We start from the raw sequence: 26,882 nt of genomic DNA, 5'->3' as shown, positions 1-26,882 counted from the left end.
AATATGTTAGTTCTGCTCCTTGGGCTCCCATATCGTTTGGTAATTGGAAAATTAGGAAATTATTTTTTTTCTCTCAATAATGTATACAGTGTTTATGTTCCTCATTTTCCTTAAAAATTTCAATGTATAATTGGAAACAGAACAAGTGAAATTTTAATTTGTGTTTGAAAATTCATAAATAAAGAATAAAAAAAAAAAAAAAAAGATTTGAACTCTGTAAAACTACAATGCTATTAGCTAACCTACACATTTTTTTTAATGAATATGAAATAGGATTGTATTCCTTCCTAAATCTTTTCCTGACCCAAGCAAAGAAAAAATTATTTTTTAATGAATTTTTTGGAGCTATAGTGGGACCTTGTCAGTTCTCCTGCAGGTTTTTAGCTGGGTGAAGGGCTCCTCCCATATATGCCCATTCTGCAGCGGTGGGAGTGGGGGGGGGGGGGAGGGAGGAGGGAGTCCCTAGGGTACTTGGTGATGGGGTGCACCAGTGTAATCTCATTTTTATTTTTCCTTTATTCCTCCTTTTTTGGCTTCATTTTATCCTTCACTTGATGATTTATAGGTGCGTAATGCCGAAGGGACCTCGCATGTGTTCAGGACTGTCTAGCCAATTAATTCCTGGTCATGGCCAAACAGGTTGTCTGGACCAGGTTGTCTGGACCAGGAGGGAGAAGTTGGCTGGGTGCAGCCTCCTCAAGTATGTGGCCCTGAAGAAGGCAATCTTACATGACTGGCTTTAGGCAGAGCACTTCACTGCCCTGTCCACTAGCAAAGTGGAGGAATTGGCAGCCAGTAGACACTAGGAGAGCCTACTCTGTCTTCTTCTTCTTCCCTTCTTTTGAACTAGTTTTTTGCTTGAGTTCCCCTCCTGTCTTTCCTTTCTTCTTCCCTCTTTAAGTTTCTTTTCTGTTAAGGCAGCGGGCAACAAGCACTGTGCAGTGCACTGCACAAGGGCAGCAAGGCATCCCCACTCTTTTAGACCATGATCAGGGTTGCACCTTGGACAAGCATGAGCAGTCCTTAAGCCTCCCCTGCCATGGTCATGGCACCCCCCTTCCCCTGGGGGATTCTATCCTCCCCTAGGGGACTTCTGCAGGATCAGGCCAATGCAATATCGGTTGCTGCAGTAAAAAAGAGGCGCAAGGGGAAATTGTGTGCTCCACTCGGCAGTGGGTGCCCAGGAGGGGTGGCTGTCAGCACGTTAGGAACAGGGATGTTCAATTAACGAGGGTCCATTGTCCTAACCTGTGGCTGTACACAGGTAAGGAAATAAATGCTGACCGCTGGCACACTTTTTTTTTTTTTTTTTAAACATTCTCCTCCTTTTTGTTCCTCCAACTTAATATGTCGGAGGAAGTACAGAAAAGCAGAAAATACTAGGCTGCTCAAAAATTAAAGCCTGCATGGAGCGCACTTTTTTTTGTTTTGCATGGGGAGGGGGAATAGCTAGTAGTCTCAAAAACATGAATTTACATGTGATTAGTGCTTAGTTTCGTGGGTTGTTGGACGTGCGTCTTGATATGCAAATTCCCTTGTAGCATAGCCTACAAAACGCGCATCCATCCATGGGTTAACACTGTATTGCATCCGCCTGGATGTCTGGGATGGGAGCTGGAGCAGGAAACAGATGTTGTTCTCTGCTGCCTGACTGACAGGGAACTAACAAAGCCCCTGTCAGTATTCCAACTAGGGCAGTTCTGAATCCTCATTACGAATTCAAAGAATGGCTTCATTGTTCAAACTATGGCCTTATTACTACAGAATATTTGTTTAACTTTTTTCCCCCCACACGGCAGTGAATCTGAAGATATCCAGCCCTACGTCCCTCAAGCATCCCCTTTCTTTCCCCTTGTGATCTGGGTGTTGCCGCTACCGCCCTTTTTTTTTTTTTTTTTTTTCTGATCTTGCAGGATTGTTGTTGGTTGTTTTTCTCCTTTATGCGGGGCAATTTTTTTTTTTGCAGCGCGGTGCCCGGCACACGCCTCAGTACTTCCAGAGAAAAGCAGGGAGGGAGGGAGAAAAGGAAGGAGAAGGCGCGTCTTTCTCTCTGCAACGTTGCGTGGGGCGGCAATGACAGAGGGAGGGCGGGGAATTGGGAGCATGTCCGCGACGCATGTTTGTGTGAGTGACTCGCCTCATCCTCGCCGCCCGGCCTTGGGCTGGGCAGCCGGCTGAGTATCGCAGCCGCCCTGCTCCTCCCTTCCTGCAGTCCCGCCCTGGGAGGCTCGGGGCGCCGCCGTGGTCACGTGAGCGCGGCAGAGGGCTGCCAGAGGCGCTGCCAGAGCCGGCGCGAGGGGCAGGGAGCGCTCACATCTTCCCGGCACGAGCTCCTGCGCGCACCACTCCCGGGCTCCCGCTGGCTTTGATTCCCATTTCGGGTTGGTTTGGTTTCCTTGTGTTTTGTTCGCTAAGAAGCCTCTTGTTTTTGTTTTTAATCTTGCCACCTTTTAAGCATTTGGTTGGAATTACAGAAGACCTAGGTGACTTGCTTTTTTTGGGGGGTTTGTCCTCGCTTTACAGTAAGTTAGCGCTGGAAGCATGCGCCTTTTGAGGTGAAAGTGGCGAAGGTTGCAGTGACTGAGCTGCATGTGTGCGTGTGGAAATACCGGGCTGATTGCTAAGCGATTGGAAACAACTTACAGGACTGTTGGAGTCCCGGGGGAAAAATGTTCTAGCAGTTTCCCCGTCCCCTTCTATGGCAGCAGGACCCGGGTTTGGTGGGCACGTTCCCTGTCCTTTGCACCTCCTGCAGGCGACAGCCCCATGGCCCGAAGCCATACCGGCTGCTGCTGCTGCCACGGCTGCTTTCTCTCTTTCTCTCCCCCCTCCCTCCACCTCTTGGAGACAGGAAGCCGGAGTTCAATTCCAGGACAGTCCATTTAAAAGAGGCCCAGGCTGCTTCTTGTGAACTCAGGTGCCAAGTTGTCTTCCTCCTCTCTTTTTTTTTTTTAATTTGTCTTTACCAGTAAAGGAAATTATACCTTATTTTTTTGTATATTCTGTAAAAGTTGGATCTCTAGTAAGTGCCTTCTTCATTACTTGAGGACATGGTATTTATCTTAAGAAAATAGGACTGGCCCCCAGATAATGTCCTACAGGAGTGATTGCTGAATTGGCGCTCAGACCCCATCAGTGATTGTTTTTCAAGAGTTACAGTGGAAGACCTGCTGTTCTGAAATTATGGTAAATTCAAAGTGCTTTAGAGACTTCTTCCCTTTAGTATTTTTTAGCCGGCTTTTTCAAGTAATACTTAAGACTATTTACTGCAATTTTTTTTTTAATTCAGGTCAGTCCATTATGCCCCAGAGTTTTTATAATCTAGGTGGGTACCTGAGGCAACCAGTGATAGTGCCTTGCCCAAGATCACAAAGCTTGTCAGACGAACGCTGTAAAACTAAGATTCTTTTCGCTGACCTACGTATCTTTTGAAATGAATATGAAATGAATGTATTCTTTGCTAACGCTTTTCCTGACCTAAGCAAAAAATGTGTTTTATGAATTTTTGTGGGGCTATTGGAACGTTGTCCTCGCTCCTGCAGGTAACTTAGGGGCAAGAGTCCCATTCACAGACGACAAATCCTGAACAATGCTGACTGATTTTGAAAACAAGGAAAGCTTCTGAATGATAAATGCAGGGTTTGACTAAATTAGATACCCCACCATCCATTGTTCCTCACTCTACTGAAGTCAGATGTGCCAACCAGGTTTGGGGTTTTTTTTGTTGTTGTTTTTAATTCACATTCACCTATGGATTTAAATTGGTTTCGGCCTCGCTATCAGATTATCGATAAGCAACTTGTAACTGTCTAAAAATGGACTGAAACTCCCGTTTATTACACATTTCTTCTTTTGGATACAAAATATTAGTATATGAGACCGTTTTATGATCTCTGATTTGTTGTTGCATATATCAACTTCATATAAAACAGGAACCTGCCAAATAATTATGTTGTCGTTTCAGGGGGGGGGGGGGGAAACCCTTGCTTTAAAGGAATTTTGTTCTTTCTCTTGCTGAATTTGGTGTAGCGAGTGTGTTAAGTGCAGTGGGAAGAGTTTGAAGTGGGTGTTGTGGCTTACTGCTCTTTTCACAGCACGCTTGACTTTTTCAAGTAGATAAGGAAAGGTTACTGTCGTATAATTTAACAACTTTCCATTTGGTTGCCTTCATGCTTTTTGTAATAACAGACCAAGTCTGTTCAACCTGTGCCCTGAGGAGAATGCTCTGGTGCTGGGCTGCTGCCCCTCGCTGCACAGTGTCCTGTATGGAAGTAGATACAGCATCGTGGAGAGTGGAAACCAGAAAACACAATTGTGGGTTTGTGGGGAACATAGGATAGCTTTGGTGTAAAGTTAAGAGAAAAAAAATAGTCTGCTTTTAAAGCACGTCATGGGAAAGATGGCAACATCAAATTGAGGACGACTCTGGAATTGCCGAGCTAGAATCTTAATTTATTCTGGTTACCATGGTCGATGAGATGTAAGGTGGTTTGGTTTTTTTTTTGTTTTGTTTTGGGGTTTTTTTTTGTTTGTTTGGGGGGGGGGGGCGGCTTCTGGTTATGTCTGACTTGGCATTAGGGACATTCCCATTTTCCTTGAACCGTGAACTGAAATAAGGTATTCTATTCTACTGTGTGTTTTGATTTTCTTCTAAGACCATTTCCAGTTTTTTTTTTTTTAATAAAAGAGGGCGGCTATTGTGTTGATTTCCAGGCATTATTTTTGCTGCTACAATAGCTAGCAACACAGAGATTTGCAGTTGATCCAGAGAGATGTACACAAGTTTTTATCGTTGTGATGTTTAAAGCTGCCGCTGGCGCCTATTCGCAAGAATGACAGTGATGACCCAGAATTTGTTTTAGTCCTCTGTCTCTCCGTTGGGATATAAAAGCCCAAAAACCCGTTGAAAATGTTTTCCAGTGGAACAAACCGTGGTCATACCTCCTGTATATTTTCTCACTTTTTTTTTTTTTAATGAAGACTTAGCCACCAGTTGTGGGCTCTTTGGCTGGCTTTGAAGAGTTTGATTTTAGAATAGTAATATTCTTCTTTGTGGTGGGATGGATATATGAATGAATAGTGGGGTGGGAGAGTTTGGGGTAATAGGTAGGAGTGTTTTTAGTGGATGTTTGTGTGTGATGTGAAATGCATATGGTTTAAAGCTGCGTATTTCAGTACAGTATGTGAAGATTTATATTTTAGAATGTAAACCTGTGGAAAGGCATTTTTGCTATGTAATAAACTTTATTAACGTGAGAAGTTGTGAGCTACTGGAAGAGGCTGTACCTTCGGGGTTTGTTGTCGTTTGGATTATTGTTATATGATAGTATAATAGAGGAAGAGGGGGAACAGACCAATAGCTTTCCCGTGGCTCCCCAGGAAATAACGTGGGAAGGTGCCCCGCAGCTCAGTAAAACTGAGGTAATCGCAAAGTCTTTCTGCCTGTGATTTTTACAGCTGTAGCGGCAATTTTTTATTTTATTTTACTTTTGTATTTTTTGCATGGAGTGCTATCTCTTAATAGTTCTGATTGCCTAGGTAACCTGCATGTTGATTTATTTCATATAAAGTAATGCATGCGGTTTGAAAGGTTAAGTAATTTATTCCTGAGTTTTGCACAGAGAAATTGCTTAGCTGCAGAGTTTGCGCACTGGTTAAACATTAGCCGTTTAGGCGGAAAGGAAATATAACTCTGAGGGAAAGCTTGGGGTTAATTGTCATAACCTGTGTCCAGTATGCGCTGGTTACTGTAACAAAAAAAAATGCCTAAATAAAACTAACACCTCCTCCTTATATTTGTAAATAGGGCAGGTCTGGTGTATAAAATTGGTGTTTTCATTCACACCCATACAATAAACACCTCCACCCACTGTTGTTGTTTAAGAAACTCCATCTGCCCATGAATAGGGGTCAGGGAGGGCTGGCTAAATGTTTCTCTGTGCTTTCTCTCCAGCACAGCAGCCAACAGAGCCATTTCCTGTTCTTTGTTTCAAGGCCGAGGTTTGCGTCACACATTCCAAGTGGGGGGAGGTGTTGTGGTGTGTCTGAGGCTGTTTTCTGGTAGATCGCGGCCCCAGGCCAGGCCCCCCCCCTGCCACTGCCCCACAACTCCCAGTCTCCACCCAGGCACTTATCTCTCCACATTTGTGATTGCTTAATGTGCCTGCCTTTGTCACATTGCAAAACCACAGTTCACCTTTTTACCCTGAAAAGTAAAGCTGCATTTGTAAGGTTTTAAAGCTTCTATTCTGCAGAGCTGACTTTTTTTTTCCCCCTTTGGCAGTCTTATTGGTCCTTTGGAGAAGCCTGGATTCTTGTCGGCTTTTTATTAGACCAGCATAGGAATTAGCCACACATGATGCTATATGTCAGCTTTCCAGGTCACATAAAGGAGGGAGGGACCTGGGTGGTCTGCAGAGCTCATGTACAGCAATCCCTTAAAGCTGCAGTGGACGTTTTCATGCTGAGTACAGAATTGTTAAATTTTGTTTTTGTTTTAGTACAACACAGCCAAAAGGGTACAAGAATATCAACCTGCAGCTGTTCTATATCTTGGCATATGCTCAAATGAGCAAAGTTCAGGACTTTAAAAAAAAATAAATTAAATATATATATATATATATATATATATAAGTGCAGCATGTATGTGTGTGTGCACATACACACCAAAAAAGAATATATTACTGTAGCTAGATTTATGTAGTTCACATTTCACTTTCAGATTTGTACTGCTATTCCAGTTGCAATGTAGGTTTGGAGAGGCAGTGTGTTATAGGTTTGTTTAGAGCAGTGGTTCCCAACCCTATCTTGGGGACCCCCCTCAGCCAGTCGGGTTTTCAGGATATCCACAATGAATATGCATGAGAGAAAATTTGCATGTTATAAGAGGCAGTGCATGCAAATTTTCTCTCATGCATATTCATTGTGGATATCCTGAAAACTTGACTGGCTGAGGGGGGTCCCCAGGATAGGATTGGAAACCACTAGTTTAGAAAGAATTTAAAGTCTGTGTTCTGTTTTAAAATAAATTCTAGTCATTAAACAAACCCTCATTCTTATATTTAAAAACAACTAAATAAGGGTGCATAAAGATGCTAGCCTGGTGAAGCTTAGATAAGGATGCTTTGTTCCCTCCCACGACTGCTGAGGCCACATGGAGAGATGAACTGAGGTAATACTGGCTCCAGCTGCCAAAGGAAGGGTTGTTTGGACCGAAAACTGACCAGACCCGCCCTTCCCCTCCCCTCCTCTCCTCCCACCCCCACCGGAGCCTGAAGGTCAGAGGATTTCCTTAGCAACAGGACCTGCCTGCAGGCGCTCTGTTCTGTTTTTTAAGTCTAAAATATTTTGTATATTCTGATTTAGAAGCAGTAGTGTTTTTAAGTTTAACATCTACAGTTCATAGATATATGGGTAAGCAAAGAAAATGTTGATTATACCATTTTGATAAGACTAAATACATTTGTGACTAGCCTTTGAGAATTGCACCCCCTTAATCAGAACAGGGCAGAATAGCCTAAATAAGTAAACAGCATGAAGTGTGGAATATGCTCAGCATGTGGACAGTTTACCCTGTACATCCCAGTGCATCGTTCACATTGCATGTCATATCTGCTGCTCTTACTGGATGCTGCACTTTATTTCTGTGAAACCATAAATCTGCAGAAAAAGGGTTACTGCGACTTTAGAGTGATTCCCCATCTTATTTCTTTGTGAATCCCATCTTATTTCTTTGTGATAGCCTTTAAGGCCTCCCCACCCCCTTTCCTGTGGTGTTTTGGAACTGTGTGGAAGGACTGTTACCACATCATTTGCAAACCTCCCTGGTGCTTTTTTTTGTTCCCCTCTCCCAACTCCAATCCTATTCCTCATTCTGTGCAGCACTGCAGAAGTCTGAGGCAGGAAACCAGCCAGCAGTCTGAACTGATAAGGGAAAGTAGGAGGTGACCGCTGCTGCCTGTTTTCTTCCCCAGCCATCCTTCCTCCTCCTCCTCCTCCTGTCTGATAAATGTAAAAACAGAGATTAGAAGAGTACCTACCCACAGCTTGTATTTCTTAAGACAGTTTTATATTGTAGGAACTGCTCTTATACAAATACAAAAATAAAATAAAATCTTGACATGCATTTTAAGGTAGCAAATAGTTTGGAGTTATCTCCCCTGTGTTGCAGGAATCGTAGCCCTCTCTTGAAGGGGTGATAAAAGTATTGTGATGCACCTGGAGAGGCTGCAGCACAGCAGCCAGTCTCTCTGACACCTTCTTGCCTATGGTAATCTCAAAGCCTTATTCAGGGTAAATTGCATGCAGATTTCAGTGCAATAGATGTCCTTTGTAGTTCCCAGAGCAGTTGTAGGTGGGGCAAGTTGCGAGCAGATTTTTGGTGGCATGATTTAACCTTTCTAAAGTATTGTGCCCTGCTGAGCTGCTGTGTGCATTTCATAATAATTACTGTAACCTATTAGATGATAGCAGATGAGCACCAATTGTCCTTCATCTCCTGTTTGTTTGTTTTTTACCACTTTGGATAGATGAGCATATACATTCCCACTTAAAACAATACCAGCTCTCTGCTCTCTGCCACAATTTATTTTACCTAATCTCTGAAATCTGTTCTTATTACTACTCTTTTTATGTTGTCCCAAGTGCTTAAATTCAGTTTATTGGGGTGAATCAGCTGGAGCAGGGCCTTGCAATTAGATAGTGATGATGGGGGGGTGTTACTCTTAGATTGAATAGTGATGAGAGTAGTCTGTACAGATTTATTATTTATATACATTTGCTGTTCTGTCTTTTTCCCCAAGAATGATCTCTAGGTGGCACTTTACTCCATGTTGGGCACTGCAGGACCCCAGCAAGCACCTTTCTGGCCCGTAAGGGCTGATAACACCCTTCCCTCGAGGTCTAGGCCTATTGTGAACTTGCTTCAGGGACTGAAGACTAGTGGGCCAAAACCAAGAAAACAGGGAGCCACTGCATTTCACCAGCTGATGACGCCTCAGACACTAGCCTGACTCCTGGGCGAGGGGGCAAGACATGGGTGCTGGCTGATAATGCTGTCCCTTCTGCTCTGCCGGTGAACCTGACCAGGAACATCTATCTCCTTCCTGTGTGGGGCCTGGGGCAGCCGCCCTGAGTCACATCTCCTCCCTACCCCCAACCCCCTCGCCCCTTTGCGACAGCCCCTGGCTATTGTCCGAAACATTTGGCTTACCCCACATTCATTCATAGGATTATAATCCTGGCTCCTCCGTGAATGTTAACCCCATCCTGCTTGGAATCCTGATGCAGTTGGTATGTAGATTCCATCATTTTAAAACAGGATCTAGTGAACCTTACAGTTTTTATAACTAAACAAACATGCATGCAGCTGTCTCTGGTGCAGAAAGTCTGGCGGCCTCTTGTAGTAGTGTGACAGAACGAAAAGGGTAGAAGGGATAAATGTGCTTTTTCTGCCCATGCAAATTTGGGTAAACTGAGAATGCTGGAAAATGAGGGACTTTCAGTGTTTCTCTGACAAGTTCACTTGGAAATAAACATCAGAGAAGAAAAGTCAAATAGCTCGTAAGTTTTGGCACTTCTGTGAACGCTTAGGTTGCCGCTGTAACCATTAGATTGCAGCATCATGAACCCTTCGAAGAATATTGAATTTCAACAAATCCAGTGTTTGAATGGCAGACGTTGATAAAATATGCTTGTGTCGTGGAATTGAATTGTCTCTGCTGCATGATTTTGGGCCCTGGTGACTTTTTTTTTTCTGCCGCAAAATCATCTAAAGAAGTAAGGTTTAATTTATTTATGTTTATTCCAGGCTGTTCTGTAAGGAACCCAGAAGAAATCCACAAAGTGATTTAAGGGAAAAGGGTGGCTATAATGAACATTCTGCCCAGAGGCACAGTTTGCACACAAAAAAAAAAAAAAAAAGATACCTGAGTCACTGGTAAGATAACGTAGTGGGCAAAATTCAATATTTTATTTTTCTACCTGTGATTTGGTTATGGGTTCAGTTCACATTCCCACAGAGTCAGCTGTACAGCAAAACAAGAGTTTGGAGCAACCTTCCATTCTGCTGGGTGAAGGGTTCACTCTGTGCCACTCCTTGAGGGATGAGCCACGTTCATTGGATGACCAGGCTAGGCCAGCCTTGGCTCCTGTCCTCCCCCCTTGGTTGCATCTGTGGACATGTAGTCCTGCTATTCTAGAGAAACTGGAAATCAGGGGTCTATAGGTGCAGTGAGGAACAAGCAGAACTGCCCCAGCCTATCTGGAAGACGAGGACCACAGGGCCTGTTTTTTTGCGTTATACCATACATGCTAGTTGAATGCTGGCTGTCCCTTCACTTCTTCACAGCTTGAGATCCTTTGTTCCATTTTTTTTTTTTTTATTGTTACTGGTTTTATTTCATCTGCTTTTTTTTTTTTTTCTGTGGAGGAATATTTTCACATCTTACTCTTTGATAGATTTTCTTTGTTGCCCCTAAGCATCGTCAACGCAAGTGCTGTATCAACGTCAAACCGCCTCTCCCCTTCTCTCCTTGGACCTTCGGCTTTCTGAAAGGCCCCTACCCTCCATCATATCCATCTCTCAGGGACCAGTTCTTTCCCTCAGTTCTTCCTGCTCGCTCCTCACAGTTTTTTACTTCCCGTTGCTTCCCTGCTGATTGACCTCAGATCTCCGGTAGTGGCTTTGCTATTCTGAAAAAAGCAAAATGCGCCGTGCCTTCTCAGAATGGCAGTGCCAGCCCTGGAAAGCTGAGGTTGTGGAAACGGGGTGGTGTTTGATGAGCAGTGGCAAAGAATCAGAGGACCAGTGAGGGGGGGTCCGGTGACAGGCTGGAAATTGAGGAATTTGAGGTCTACAGTGACCGAAGTTTTGCCACCTTCGGCAACAAGTCTGATGTTACTCCCGACTCATCTTTTTTTGAGCTTTATTGCATGACTTCCTAATCTCTGATTTTAAGCCTGGGCTCCATTGGATAACGTTGTTGAAATTCTTCAGCATGTAAAACCCCCACACAGAGGAGCCTTGGGCTGAGTATTACTCTGCCCTCTGGTTCAGAGCACCTTTAAATTTATTCATACTTTGCTGTTTTATTTTTAAATTTGGAATCTTCAGTAAACTTTTTTCTAAACCTCAGCAAATAATCTTGAGGTTCTGTGGTCTGTGAATGCTGACCCATCCTGCAGGTCACTCTTGTACCAGCTCTTATCAGCCAAGTGACTTTTTTTTTTTTTTTTCCTTTTTCCTTGTACCCTGCAGCCACCAGTGGTGCTTGAGGCAGAGGAAGTGGTAGGGTCAGAGTTGCACTTTGCCTGGGGACACACAACTTTGGTTGTTGACTTAAAGCAGCAAAACATGTTTTTGATTTATGTAATCGGCAGTTCAAAACATTCCTATACGACCCTCCTGTTTAGTTTCTCTTTATTATGTTTCTGGAGAGATACTTTTAAAACGTGCATCTATGACTTCTAACACTTTGAATTGTAAGTGAATTATCATAAGCGAATTGTGGTAGTGGCTTGCTGGTCCTTACCAAAACCGAAACACTGGCTTTTAGGTATGTAATACCGTTGTGTGTGTGTGTGTGTGTTTTAATATAGATTGACAGCAGATAAAGATCATACCGCCCATTCAGTTTGCCTATCCACATCTCTGTTTTTCATTACTTTGAGTTGGAATGTCTGGGTGCCCTGTACTTTTGAATCTGATTAGTTATGGCTGAGATCACCTAGCCATGGACTTTGAGCGCCATCATGATAAATGTTTTGTTTTATAATTGCAGGCGACTGCTATATACTCTCACCTTTTTTTTTTTTGTGAGGGGGGTGGGGATACCAGTGAAGCATTGAAGCAGATGCAGTGTGATAGTGGTCTGAGTGATCAAGAAGATTGTACAGCTGACAGGTGAAGCAGAAAACCGTAGTAGCCAAGCACAGAGGTGGTCATAGAGTGATTCCTCAGAAACTGGCTTCACTGAAGGGCAGTTTTGCACAGCAGATGACAGCATTTCACAGGAGCTCTTGCCTTGCAGCATAGGGGTATGAGTATTTTTATTGCATTCCCGGTAGGTTCACCATTTTGTGACTGAAAATAAAAGTTAACATTTAATATGACTGGAGAACTTAAACCGTACACTTATGAAATCCTTTTTAGGGAAAAATCATTTACTATTGATAGCAGAAATTCTCTGGAAGAGATGGCTTTTGTGGAAACAAACTATTCCCAAAGCTGCGAATCTGTCTTTTTTTGATAAAGAATAGCTCCTAGGGGTTTGTATGCCTCACTTGCCATGGCATAACTTCCTAAGGGCTCTGTCTTGAAGCTCACCTTTGCACCTCTGTCCTTATTTGCATACAAAATCAATTGCTTCACTTGGCTTTGCTGATGTGCAGGGAGTGGATAGAAATTTATCAGCAGCTACTGTATATCCTGTTTGGACAAGCTGGGTTGCCTGGGCAAAAATACGCAGTGTGGAGTGTATGGGAGGATCAGGAAAGCAGGGCTGAATTCTGGCCTTTTCAGCATAGAGAGTGGGGGGTATGTACTCAGTGCTATGCTTCCTACCTCCTGTAGTAATCTCTCATCCAACATTCAAGTGTGTAGCCTATAGTAATAGAATAGATTATGGCAGAAAAAGATCAGATGGTCCATCCAGCCCACCCAGTTATTACTGCCAAGGATATATCCCAGTTGCCAGTCATAGAGCATGACTGCCTATAAGAGATCACGCCTTATCTAAGACAGTTTTTGTCGTCATACTGCACCCTACTGGATAGCTGAGCACGCAAGATCCCCTTTTTAATTCACACCCAGCACCCCTCCCATTTCCAACCACAAGATCTCAAAATAATCCAGACCACCACCAACACCAGCACAGCTGTTATCTGAACATCCAGCCTCCTCAGTCCCTGAAGCCTTTCCAGTTGATGGACCTGATTCCTCCAGAGGGTTCTTCCATTCTGTCCTTAGGTGAAAAGCCATAAAACAGGACTATTTGTGAAAGCTTGGATAAATTTCCTTGTTACTTAGGTAAAAAAGAGATCTGACTGCCAGTTTTCCTCTGTTCTCTTGCAATACTTGTTAATCCAAACTGCACTGCTTATTTGTACCCTGAAGGACATATAATTTTTCACCTTAAAACTGCATGTTTTTGGAATAATCATACAAACAGAAGTGAATTAGCCATTACGCATGGGTGATGCCATCTCATGCCGACATAGACCCATCTCTCAAAACTCGGTAAAGATTTACTGAGCATGCATGGGAGTTTCCTCATACATGTACTGCCTCTCAGTAAATCCTCCAGCACCTTGGGACTTCAACGAAGTACTAGCACAACTCTTGAAACCTCCTTTTGAATCTCGAGTTGGTGGATTTAGTCCCTCACTTGGAAAGTGGTGTTCGTCATAGCTGTCACTTTGACTTCTACTCGCGATACTTGCAGTTATTTTCACAAGGTGATTCTGCACACTTGCCTTGCATTCTTTCCAAAATCAGTGTCTATATTCCATTTTAACCAAGCTATTCAGCTGCCTGATTCTTCTCAAGGTCACGTGCAAACAGAAGAGAATGGGCTCTTCGCTCCTTGGACTCTATACAAGCCTTGCCTCATCACCAAGCTTCTCAACTGTTTTGTGTCTTTTGATCCCGGTAGATTGGGAATAGTAGTAGAGAAACCTTTTCTATCCAGTTGGTTAGTGGACTGTATCATGCATTGTTATACTCAAGCTGGCTTATCGATTAAATGCAGTCAAGGCTCTTCGGGTCAGAGCTATGATGACTTTAGTGGCTCATCTCAAAGTCACTTTCATTGAAGACATTTGCAAAGCTGCTACTTGGTCATCCGTGCACACCTTTATGTCCCGCTGCTATCTGGACAACGTGTCCCAAAGTAACAGTAACTTTCAGCAAGCAGTTCTTCTCAGCCTGTTCTACCAGTAAACCACTCTCTACTTAGTGGTGCTGGGTTGTGTTTAGTAAGTGCTTCCACTGTACAATCCTCGGCTTGTTTAATGACTAATTCATGCCTGCTTGTCAACGGAGAAAGCAAATTTTGCTTACCTGTGAATGGAGTTTCTCCGTAGACAGCAGGATGAATTAGCCATTGTTAATACCCACCTGCTTGCCAGGATAGTGGGGCACCTTACTGAAGCTTAAACTCTGGAGGAGTCTGAGGGACTCACAAGGCAGTGTATTCATGTCTTTGAGAGATGGGTTCATGTCTGCACCATCAGATGACATCTCCCATGCATAATGGCTAATTCATCCTGCTATCTACCTAGAACCCTGCTTACAGGAAAGGAAACTTGTTTTCCCTTCTCCCTAAAGAAAGCCACAATGACATGTCATCTTGCTACAGGTTCATTTCTTTTTGGGATTATGTGCACTTTTACATCTTTTGAAGTCTGACAGTGGAACAGGAAAAGCCAAATCTGCCTTAATTTTCAGGATTCTCTAAAAAAAAAAAAAAAAAAAAAAAAAGTTGAATACACTGCAACATGACCTAAAATGACAATAGCTTTGTGTCTTTGCTCATAAATTACACTACTGTGGTAGAGGGTTAAAAAATGTACCCAATACATCATGGAATTTAATGGGTTCATCTTTATCCAGAAATTCCCCCATCCCCTCTGGCAATAATTTTCATAATGGTGCCTTTCCTCCCACCCCCTTAGAAATGTATTGGCAGGCTGCCACTGGCTTGCAGTGTAACTATGCAGGAACACTTCAGCCTCAATTTCTTTCCATGATTTCACTGGAAATTCAGAAGACATGTAAATGGTATTGTTAGTTTGTAAAAAAAATGCCAGTTTCCAGTAGGCTGCAGGAAAACACTCCAAGCCTGAAGATGCTGATTTACTTGGAAGGTCATAGAAAGTACTGCATACCATTTTATTTTATTTGTTTTTTACGTTTTATCCCTTGGCATGGTCTATCCTGATCTTTGGGATTTTTCTCTCAGCTGTTCCATTTGCAGTCTGTTTGATCAGTTACTTGGTGACTAACCCTTCTAGCACAGGTTTTTAACCAAGGAGTGGGAGAGTGACCAAACTCGAGAGCGAAAAGTCTGTAGCCCATGTGGTGCGAGTCAAACAGAGCCGTCATAAAGGGTTTTAGTGCTTTTCCCCAAAACACTGTCCAGGTATTGCAGAGACAGTCTGTAGAAGGGACCTTGGAGCAGTTTCCTCATGCTGGTGAACATTAACCTTTGAAAAGATTTTTTTTTTCCTTTTGTTCACTGTTACTACTGATTTGTGAAGCAGATGTCTCAGATACATTTATTTATTTATTTATTTTAATAAATCTCATGTTGACATTAGTGTTGCTAGTTGTCCAGATTTTTTTTTTTCTGAACTGTACAGATGGGGGTAGATTTTTAAAGACACGCACATCCATGTTGTGCGGGACCCGACGCGTGCACACGAATGCACATACTTTATAACATGCGTGCGTGGCTGCACGCTCGTTATAAAATACGAGTGGTGCGCACACATGCGTGGTGAATTTTGTAATCTGTGCACACGTGCGTACGGCGCACGCAAGGGGGCCTTCCCCACTTCCCTAACACATCGAGGCCTTCCCCACTTCCCTAACCTCCCACCCCCTGAAACCTTTCTCCTACCTGTCTTTTTTGTTTGTTGGTTAGTTACTGCTCCAACGGAGCACTAGCAACTTGCACATGCCTTCTGATCCTTCCCCGGTACAGCGGCAAATGGCCCTGCCCCCTGGACTGCCCCTTTAACTGGGCCCGGCACTTCGGCATGTAACGGGGGTTACGCGTGTGGCTGGGCCCCTTTGAAGATGCGTGTAGCATGCACAAGGCACGGCCACGCACGTAACCCTCGTTTTTAGCGTGCGGGGAGGGGGGGGGAGGGGATTTAAAATTTGGCTGATACTGTACAAAAAAGAGGGATGGCCTAAATTTTTGGAAATGGCCTGATTTTAGCCCTTCAGCTTGGCATCTGATCCTGCACTGTGAGCATACAATACAGTGTACTTTGATAGCTACTCTATATTCAGTATGTATTAAATACTACTTATTTAGATTTTTGTCCACAATTTAATCTGATGGCTAGAAAATTTTATAAAACAGTAGTTTGGCCCCCGGGGCTGGTAAAAGCAAACTTTTCGGAGTGAAGGAGCTGATGACATGAGGCTCCAAAAAGGTAGACCTGAGGATAACATCAGAAAACATTTCCTCACAGAAAGGGTGGTGGATGCATGGAATAAACACCTGATGGAGGTGAGAGAGGCCAAAGTAATAATGGTTCAGGAAAGCACGGGACAAGTACAGAGGATCATGAATTGTGAAGGGAAAACAAGAGGTTAATTGGGGTCAGTAATACTGGATCAGGAAGTAAAGCAAACTAGAGGGACACTTATCTGATATATTCTCTTTCTGTGTTTATCTAAAGGTAAATAAGAGGCAATAAAAGTTGCAGGTGTGAAAACCTCATCAGCAAAGATATTGATCAGCATTTCCAAGTGCTTGGAAATTTGACAGTTAAAAGTTAGCAAACCCCTTTGACTGTCATCTGGTTTACTGTTGCATGCACTTCCTGCAATGGATGGAGCTTGAGCACAAGGGTTGCTATTATCCTGATGTCTGTATGCCAAGTGTGTGTGTTCTGTAGGAGCCCATGCTTTGTGCTGGTATCTGGTCTCCTCTCGCTCTCTCTCGCGCTCTCTCTCTCTCTCTGGTTTCTCTTTGGTATTTTCCCAAATGAAATTTGTAGTCCTTTAGCTGTTTAAGGTGAAGGCCAGGCCCACAATGTCATTGATTCATTTGTTCTTAGACCTTATTTTGCTGTTTCCTTTATTTGTATGCCAAAATGTTCCTTTAGTAAATGCGGGAGCCGAGTTCTTCCTGTACAGTAAATGCCGGAACTAAACCTTTTGTGAGCTCCTGCTTGTTCTAAGTGCTGCTGCTTGTATGCTCCCAGACCTTTTTTTTTTTAACACAGCAGAATTGGCAAAACGTTTGTCCACATAATTTAAGCATGTTTTTACTCAGACCATCAAATTCTAAACACACGTTCTATCTAACTGGTGATCTAGTTTGACTTTGACGAGTGTTCAGGGTTGAAAGTTCACTTGTGGTGAGAGCTTGTGGAGCCTCAGTGTGTGTGGTTTGTGCTGAGTGAGCTCCATCTACTGATTCTAACTGGATATGCCATTTCTACTAGCTACAATTTTATATATATATATATATAACTGCCTATTAAATGACTCCATAAAGAAGAGTCCAGCACTACATAGGTTGTGGTCCTCTATCTTTTTATTTTTCTTCTTCAAAGGGTTAGCTAAAAACATGTTGAAAGAATTACTTTTTGTAAGGCTGCAGTTCTACCAAATTCTTCAAAATAATCATGTGCCTGTGATTGGGGGTTTTTTTTTTTGGGCTCTCTTGTTCCTTTTGACTCGTATACAATATATTCTCTAACATTTTAAAGTCTCCTTAAGAAAGATAGATGATTATATGGAAATGTCCACAATGTAATAGCTTTTTTTTTTTTTTTTTAATTCTTTTGTCTGAGGTTGTTTAAATAGTGATTCACTCTGCCTTCTACCCTCCCACCCCCAGAGATATTCTTCCCAGAGATTCCAGCATGTAAGTGAAATCTTAGGGGTCACAGGTTACCATTTGTAGCTTGTGTATCAGTTGCAGTGGTGTGATATTCACAATATAGAGGGCCACTTTATTTTCATTGATTGTAGAGGTCATGTATTCATTCCACAGAAGCTAAAATCAAATCTTTAAGACTTCCAAATATGTTTCTGAACTAAGCAGATGTCTTATATTTACTCTCCTAACATTTGTAGGCAAGAAGACGGACAAAGCCTAAGAAAAGGTCTCTTTCAAAATGCTGATGTTTGACCCAGTGCCTATCAAGCAAGAGGCGATGGACCCCATCTCAGTGGTAAGTGTGCAAGAACCGAATAAGTATGAAGTATATTTCCATGCACTGCCTCCATTGTATGCAAATATCTCATGCATATTTGTTTTGGATATCCGGAAAACCTGTTTGTGGCACTCTAGGACTGGAGTTGCCTACCCCTGATCTACAGTAAATCTGCACTGAGGCATCAGTAGAGCTTTGCTGTAATGTAGTCACACAGCGTTGTAAATACTGTTCTGAGTATCTTTTTACAAGCTTTCAACTAGTGTTGGAAGTTTTTAGTATACCATAATTTCATGCTTTTTAATATTATTGTTTTTTGTACTTGTTACAGTCAGTACAATATACCTCTTTTTATAAATATCTGTAACCATATGTATGGTATGCTTTTGTTTAGTTTCCAATGTGCCCAAAAATACCCCTCAAACTATTCTAGTGGTCATTGGGGATAGGATGAGCACATCCCCTTTTTTTCCCACAGTGCATCTGTGGACTTAACAGTTTCTGGTTTTCACGAAAGCAATCAGATTACAAGTCCTTAGATACAATGGATAGAAAACCAGGACTGGCTGAGCCTGTCTCTGAGAACCTTGGAGTCATCTGGTGACTGTGAGTTAATCTGTTGTAGTAGCCAGGGATTGTGTGCTAAGACATTCATTAGTGTAGTTGTATCTACTTTTCGTTCCTCAAGGGCTGCAAATGAGCCAGGTTTTCAGGATATCCCATATGAGATCGATATCATGCATGATTCATTTGCATGAAAACTGCATCAGTGGTATGCAGATCTATCACATGCATATTCATTAGGGATATCCTGAAAATCTGGCCCATTTGCAGCCCTTGAGGACTAGTGGACTTTTCATTTGTACTTGTTTTCCCCTCTTGTTTACAGTGAGCAAACGTTATTTTGCCTTGTATTTTTAATATTTCTTGAAACTAGGCACCTTCATTTTCATTTTTTTATTTTTTTCCTGGCAGTTTCAAAGTTCTAACAAAATATCAGTGGGAAAAATGACTGCTATTAATGCACAGGAGAAAATGCAGTGGGAAAAATCATTTTTCCCCACAGATATTTTTTTTTAAAGTGAAATTCCCAGGAAAGGCCCCTAGCGCCTCCTTGCTAACGCAACCCCGATCGGTATTCCTAACTCAGCCCTCTGCAGTTTAGGAAATCCAGTGCCGGGGGTTCAGGAAACTGACGCTTGTCAGTTGAGCGTCTGTTTCCTGCATCCGACTTTCAAGTGTTTTGCTTTTTTTTTTTAACTTGTTTCTTTTTAATAAAATTTCTTTAAGCATTTAAAACAAGTACAGAAAAGCATTTTTTTCCTGCTTTTCTGTTCTTGTTTTAAATGCGCTCAGCTATTAACGTCTGCTCCAGGCAGGCGTTAATTGCTGAGCGCTAGATGTGCGTCCTAGATGCAAAAAAAAAAAAATAATGTGCATCAGGAGTGAAGGCTAATAGCATGTGATTAGTGCTATTAGACTCACTCCGGGTGGGACACGCGTTGAATAGGCGCTAATCCCCTCATTGCATTGGGGATTCATTAGCGCCTGTTCAACCCGCGTGTCCGAATGCAGGTTATACGGTGCGCTCGGCTGAGCGCACTGTATTGCATTGGCCCCATAATATTTGGTGGTAACCTGTTGGGAAAAGAAACAATGCAAGCCAATTTAAGGTTTGCTTTCATGTGCAGCTTTCAAAAAAAGTAACCCCTCTTGTATAACATGAGATCAGTCCGTTCAAGATGCTGCTTTGAAATCATTCCAGTGACCATGTAGAGGTACAAACATTCCTGACCTCTTGTACGACGGCAGTGAAGAGCCAGGATATGACTACTTGAGGTTGCTCTGGGCTGCAGCCCTGGCCAGCTGTGTTTGTGCATTCGGTTAACCGCACGCTTCCTATGGGCTCGATTCTTCTCTAGCTCCTAAGCATTGCAGGTTATAGATCTAATGTTTCCATGCTGCCACACTGCAGGCAAGTTTAGGCCTGTCACGGGTTTCACCTTTCTGTGCATCACTGACCCAGTACGAAATGGATTTGGCCGTAAGCTCTGTCGCAAAGGAAACGCCGAAGATTGATTCAGAATGGCTTTTGTGTGAGAGGGCAGCTCAAGTTCAGTTCTGCAGGCACATTTTTGTTATTGGGGACAGTGGAGTCTGATTGTGTGGGAGTTTACTGTGAAAACAAACAAAATGGAGCCCTGTAGTGCCTCTTACACAATGTGGGAAATCTTCCCTGAGATTTCTTGTGAAATGGGCATGTGGTGAATGTATTGCCGTAATCTAGACTTATATGGAAATGTTACAGATACATCCTGATAGATCATTTAACTTTAAATGTGAACCATTTTTGTCATGAATCTATGGCTTTAATAGAAAATATGCAGATAAAGAGATGCAAATGCATGAAGTCATGGCGATAGTCTATGGAAGTTTTTTTTTGGGGGGGGGGGTTTTTGCATTATAAGTACTGTGAGAACATGTTCACCAACCTAAAAGTGACGAGCTTTAATGGAATTCAGTTACTGTGGAAGCCTAATGTTGTATACTTACAGGACATAGTTGGAGAATTCTGGAGAGCTAGACACCTGTGTCATTTGGAGATCATCAGAATTATTACTGTACATTGTCAAAAACATTTTCAAAGGCCTGCGTGTGGGGGGTTTATGTGTGTCTGGGCCTTGCGTGAATTGTGCGCATTTTATAACTGGCTCAGCCTCGCGCGTAAACCCCAGTACACACACAAGGGCCGGGCCTCTCCAAAGGGGTGGGCTCTGGGAGGGGCGGGGGACAGGCTGGGACAGCACCATTCGATACTGTCCCATGGAAGCGCACGCCGGCAGCCAGCCGGCACACGGAGATTATTGCTGCTCCAGAGGAGCAGTGAGTAGTAAAATAAAAAATTTTGAAAAAGTTAAGTTAGGTTTAGGGTGCGGGGAGGAGAGGGGAAGAGGAAGGAAGTTTAGGTAGAGGGGGTAGGGAACTGGAGGACGCTCAATTTCGTCGCCACGCGTATTTAGCAAAAATTCACACACACACACACACACTCATCCTGCACACGTGGATTTTAAAATCCGGTGTGCATGTGCACGCAGCCATCAGATTTTATAACGTGTGCGCCAGCGCGCGCATGTTATAAAATCGTTGCGTCCATGTGCGCGCATCGGGAACCACGCACACATGGACGGGCACGCGCTGCTTTAAAAATCGACTGCCGTGTGCGCGCAGCGATGATATGATTTGTGAGTCCAAGACCAATGAATCTGTGCCAGGCATTGAGAATTACTGTACATGTGAATTTATCTGTAAAGAGAAGAAAAATAGCTAGCTGCTTTATTTCCAAAGTGTAAAGCCTTTTGGAGAATTCCTGAAAAGTGCAGTGATCATTAGGAATAGCACTGATTCTTGCAACTATTAGTCAGTACATCTCCTGACTTTAATTGTGATGCATTGAGCTTTATTAATGACCATAGTTTTGTCTGTGAGATTGGAGGGGAGTGCTTAAAACATTTGCTATAGTTGGGGAGGGTCATATATAGAAGTATATTCCACATTATGGGAGTCTAAAAATGTATGCATGAGTCTTAAAAGGTAAGACTGGGGGGTGGTAGCACTGGCGAGTATTTAAGATGAATTTAGGAAACTCATGAAGATACGTAATGAAAATCTATAATTTAATATGATTAAGTTGAATTTAATAGGTTGGTTGCTGAGATGTGCTGAAAGGGCTGGGGTTGGAGAAGGATGGTAGTCTCAATAGGACATTTTTGCAATAGCTGTTTATATATTCTGGAGAACAGTGCAGCATTGATTCTTCGGAAGTGGGTATAGAGATGGCTCAGCTTGTTAAAATGAATGGAAGTAAATGAAAGGATGTTTCCAGAGAAGGGAAGAAAATGCAGGAATAAGTGAGCTTGAGACTGAAAATTGAGTGGAAGAGGAAAAAGAGAGGTGATTAGTTTCTTTAAGTGCTGCTTCCAATATATAGGGTTGGTCCAATTCATCAAGGTCTTTGCTGACAGAATTGGAGGAGAGCCTTGGTGACTGAGGCCCATAGCGGTAAACTGCTGGTTTTAGATCTGTTAGTTGGAAGTAAGGTCTTTTCTTGCAAATGCAGGATGTGAGAAGAAAAGTTTGAATAGCAGATCTCCTCTGAATATAAATTTGGGGGGGGGGGGGGGGGGTTCAAATGTCTGTTCTAGGGTTTAAAGCAAAGCTGTAGAGAAAAGTTGTATTGTATGGTATGCTGGTAGCATCCTCCCAGATGAGTTAACGCTGTGTTCAGATTGTGTAAGAGAACATCTTGTGAATTCACTAAAAAATATATAAACACAAAATAAGAGTGCGGGTCAGGGCAGGTGCAAGGTTTGTCCTAGAAGTCTGGTCTGTCCGTGGTAAGCTTGCTTCTCATCATTAGAGCTTCAAGCATACCAAGAACTCATGCACTAAAATTAGCTATTTGTAACCGAGTTCCTCCTTTTGAGTTAAAGGTGTGATTATAAAATGAAGTGGTTACTGTAAGCACTGCAGAAAAGTTAAGCCTGCACTTCAAAGCTGAATCTTGTTTGAGTCATTACTTGGCAAGTAGTAGAAATGTGTGTTTTCCCCAGGTCATTGTTGTGGATTCCTGTGATATGTTTTTTCTTTTAACCGATTTTTTTTTTTTTCCCGTTTACATCGATTTTGTCACTTTCACTTGTAGTGTGAAAATGTTTACACACAGAAATGACGGCAGAAGAAGACCAATAGGCCCATCCAGTCTGCCCAGCAAGCTTTCACACTTATTTTCTCATACTTATCTGTTACTCCGACCGCTGAGTTCAGGGCCCTTATTGGTAGCTTTCTGATTCTAATTTCCTTCCACCCCCGCCATTGATGCAGAGAACAGTGTTGGAGCTGCATCAAAGTGAAACATAAGGCTTAATGTTTGAGGGTAGTAACCATCGTATCGAGCAAGTCACCCCGATATTTGTATATTCATTCTGCTCAGATCAGTGCCTTGTTTGATGTTGTCTGGATGTAAATCCTATTTCTTCATTCCCCCCCCTTGCTGTTGAAGCAGTGAGCTGTGAACGAGTAACTCAAGTTGTACTGGTACAGCCTGAAAGGGTTTTCCCTGACCAAATGTAGTTACACTCCAAAAAGAGAAGACAGGACAAATAAGTGAAGAAGGGGACAGCTGCAGGAATGGCCAGCGGGCAGATCTCAGAGAGGAGGGTTTGTGGGTTTTAAGATGATTAATAGATTGCCTCACTAAGAAATGTATCAGCTTGAAGGCTGTAGAGAGAGGAGTTCTACTTCATTGTAAGGAGAAGCGAATTCCATTGGCCGGAGAGGGAACAGGAAATGATTTGGAATCCAGGGACAAAGTGGGAAGACAGAAAAGGGATTTGTGCCTAGCACCGCATTGAAGAAGGGAGTGCCACAGGTAAGGAGGTTCGAAACATAGGGAGAGGTGTGCAGAGAAAGCCACCTCTTGCAAAAAGAAAGGGGAGAGCTTTAGTTGATTTTGGAAGGAAGTGGGGAACCAGCGGAGAGAGGCTGTTTCCAAAGTGATTCTTGTCCTTGCAGAGCTGCGGGATGGGGAGGCGATGGCAGAAGTGCAGGCAGATGATCAGGGTGTGGATTAAGTTTTGGCCTCCGGAGAAGAAGAAAATGCTGGATTTGGGCCATGGCGTGGAGAAAGGAGTGAATAGGTTTGGTAAGGGACAGGATATAGGCATGAAAGGGAGAAAGTCAAATGTGGTTCCAAGGTAAACAGCCCTGGGTGAGTAGAAGAAGGGTGGTGTATGCTGACTGGGGAGGAAGACCGGGGAGCTCTGTGGTTTTGACAGTGCTGAGGCTGAGCCGGTGAAGGAAGCATTCCCTGTAGAGACAGCCTGAATTCAGTCACAAATCCACCACTGGACAGAGTGGGAGAGTGCAAAGGTTAAAAGAATGGATCTGGATGTCGTTTACGTAGGGGGTGGCATTTTTTGGTTGCTGAATGGCTCTGGGTGAGGCCAGCCAGAATGAGAATGTGCCCTGAAAAGTGAAGCAAGTTGGGGACGGTGTCCTGAGGGACTGTTAGAGAAATAGTCAAAGAATTCGGATGTTTTATACATTAAGTAGCTAAATCCAAACAAACCATGTGTAACTCTACCAGTTAGCCAGAGCATAGTTGGTCACTGGAGTGAGAGAGCGAGCTGGGATTTTAAACAGTTTCTGGGAAATGGATGTCATCCTCTCCTCCCAGAGAGATAAAATGTTTATGCTTGGAGCCATCATGGATTCCACAGGCTATGCCAGGTCACCAATCTGGAATCAATTTTTATTATTTATTTATTTATTTATAACGGTGGCGGGTTGATTTGCCCCCCCCCCGAGCTGGCATATAAGGTCGAGGCCACCCCCGACCGAGTATCTTTTCAATTAGAAAATCATCACTGTACACAGGCATTTCCTTCACAATGGGGATATCCCCTCGGCAGGCTGCAGCTGTATAATCCAGCGCCCATTAATTAAGATACCTTACCTTTTTTTCCCCTTTTGTCTGTTTAATGTTCTGATACAGTCTTTCCTCTTTGGAATTTGATGCACTTGTTAAACAGTTTGTGAGTAGGAAGGCACTTGGGTTTTATTCTTTTAATTCTTTTTTTTTTTTTTGCTTTTACAGTTCCAAAATATGCAATAGAAACAGGAACGGTAACTTTGAAACAGCTGCCGGCTCATGCAAATGGAAGTGGCCATTTTATAACATTCGGCCATATACGCGCGCATGTTATAAAATCGGCTGTTTGTGCATACATATGTGCGCAATTTTATATGGACGCATGCAAATGCCGCTTCTACCGTGTAAGTGGAGGGATTTTGCTAGGTACATGCACCAACACAAATACCCCTTTTCCCAGTTTGTTCCCAGTTCTCCCTGGTACAAGGGCTAAAACCCTAGCTAGATAGCCTCCCTTTTACTCTATTAGCCCCCCACCCTTCAAACACCGCTGACTTTTTATATTTTAAAACTTAGACACCATCCATAGCAGAAGTAAAGTTACACAGTAGGGGACCCCGTGCCTATGTCAGGTTACAGACCCGGAAGACTCTGCCCACGCCTGCCCCTTTTTTTTTGACTTCCCGACTTTGTCTGCATATTGGGAGATAAATACACGCATACTCAAGCACCTCTTAAAAACCGCACGGCGCACGCTGGCCCAAGATACTCCTATATTTCCCGGCTTTGGCGCACATGGGGCGGATTTTCAAAGGGTTAAACACGTAACCCCGAAAACCCGCTCCTGCGCACGCCATGCCTATTTTTGCATAGGCCCGGCAACGCATGCAAGCCCCAGGACGCATGTATGTCCCGGGCTTGAACAAATGGGCGGGGAGTGGGCGGGCCGGGGGATAGGTGGGACCGAGGCCTCTGGCACAGCAGTCGTGTTGGGGGCTTGCTCGCCGGCACTTGGCCGGCGCGCGCAACCTACTCCTGCCCAGGGGCAGGCGCAACTTCGTCAACTAAGGTCAGGAGGGGGTTTTAGATAGGGCTGGGGGGCGGGTTAGGTAGGGGAAGGTGAGGGGGGTGGAAGGAAAGTTCCCTCCGATTTCGGAACGGCCTCGGAGGGAACAGGGAAAGCCATCGGGGCTCCCCTAGGGCTCGGTGTGCACCCCCTTGTGCGCGCCGCCCCCAGATTTTATAACATGCGCGCAGCTACACGCGCATGTTATAAAATCGGGCGTAGATTTGTGCACGCCGGGTTGCACGCACAAATCTACGCCCGCGCGTATGTTTAAAAATCTGGCCCTTAGGGCTTTTAAAATCCGCCTCTAAGAGTCTGATGTATAAGGGTCTTTTTTTTTTTCCCCACTGTATGTCTAGGAAGCAGGAAATGCTTAGAACATAGGTCCCTTTAGTGACCTACAACTGGCTGACCCTTTCTGTTTGTCCACCTGTTTTACTGTAGCGTTATGGGTTAAATAGAGTCCATTAAACATCACATCATTAGACCCTGTTGGAACCTTCCTCCTATTTTGTGCCTGAAGCAAAGTAAACCTTTAAGTTAAAACATGGAAGATATATTATACTTTATGCAAAATAGAAATATTTGAAAGTAAATATATACCGTATGCAGTTGGACATAATTTATGTAGATACATTGTTCGTTAATATTGTGTTTGTAACATTATAGGCCAGCATGAATGACAGATTTAGAAAAGTATTTTACAGAATTCTTTTTAGGCTTGAATCTCCATCTGAAGAGCTAATTGGCATTTATTGACAGCAGAGCCTGAATCAGATTTTGAATTGACGCTACTGATTTGAAAAGGTAACTTGGGCGTTCACAGCTGCTGTGAGAAGGGAGTTTTATTGGGCAACGGTGACACCTAGTGACCAGAATTCAACTGGGAGGAGCCCTGGTGCATGCCCCAGGCCAAGGACTGTCTGATGCAAAGACTGAACTAAAATAAGGTTTTTTTTGGAGGGGATATCAAATAAGGGGGGAAAAAGGGTTCATAGTGCCGCATCCCAGCCGTGGTTCCAATTGAGCTGCAATCCCAAAGGATGAAGAGGAGATGGCACAGTCAGAAAAAAAAAAAGAAACCCCTTGAGTTTGCCCAGTGGCCCTTGGCAGTGGTTGGGTGCTTGCCATATGACGATCCGGATGCAATTCTGAAGCCTGGCTCCTGCTCTTAGAGCTCTTGAACCACTGCAGGGAGAGCATGCACAGTGCCCCCCCCCCCCCCAGGAGGCAGGCAGTCGCAGCCATCCACAACATGGCATCCACTGTTGGGTTTCAGATTGCACATCTGCTGAGTTCCAGAGGGAATTGTGATCCCTGCCTCTCATCCCAAGGGGGGAAGGGGTAGGGGACTAGAAATAGGATTGCAGTGAAAGAGGGCTCAAGGCAACGGCGCCACAGCTGGGGCAAGAGAGATCGGGGGGGGGGGGGAGCGGTGGCAAAATAGCTTGTTTAAAGCCTACTTTCTCCTGTACTCTCCTCCTC

General features: G+C 43.5%; 1 protein-coding gene across 4 annotated transcripts in view; it reads left to right on the top strand.

Moving 5' to 3' along the window:
- The first annotated feature begins 2,121 nt into the window (after positions 1 to 2,121).
- KLF3 (Kruppel like factor 3) overlaps positions 2,122 to 26,882 on the top strand; it is a 45,962-nt gene continuing 21,201 nt past the window's right edge. Inside the window, exons 1-2 of one of the 4 annotated variants that reach the window (XM_029589443.1) lie at positions 2,122 to 2,483; positions 17,822 to 17,919. In XM_029589443.1, coding sequence (XP_029445303.1) covers positions 17,863 to 17,919 — 57 coding nt within the window. In that variant the 5' untranslated portion in view covers positions 2,122 to 2,483; positions 17,822 to 17,862. Of the gene's footprint in view, positions 2,523 to 3,053; positions 3,187 to 17,821; positions 17,920 to 26,882 lie in introns of those variants that run through there. The other 3 variants (XM_029589433.1, XM_029589451.1, XM_029589459.1) reach the window with 3 other exon arrangements.

Source organism: Rhinatrema bivittatum, chromosome 1 (assembly GCF_901001135.1).
Source record: "Rhinatrema bivittatum chromosome 1, aRhiBiv1.1, whole genome shotgun sequence".
NCBI lineage: Eukaryota > Metazoa > Chordata > Amphibia > Gymnophiona > Rhinatrematidae > Rhinatrema > Rhinatrema bivittatum.
This window is presented reverse-complemented; position numbering and strand designations above follow the sequence as displayed.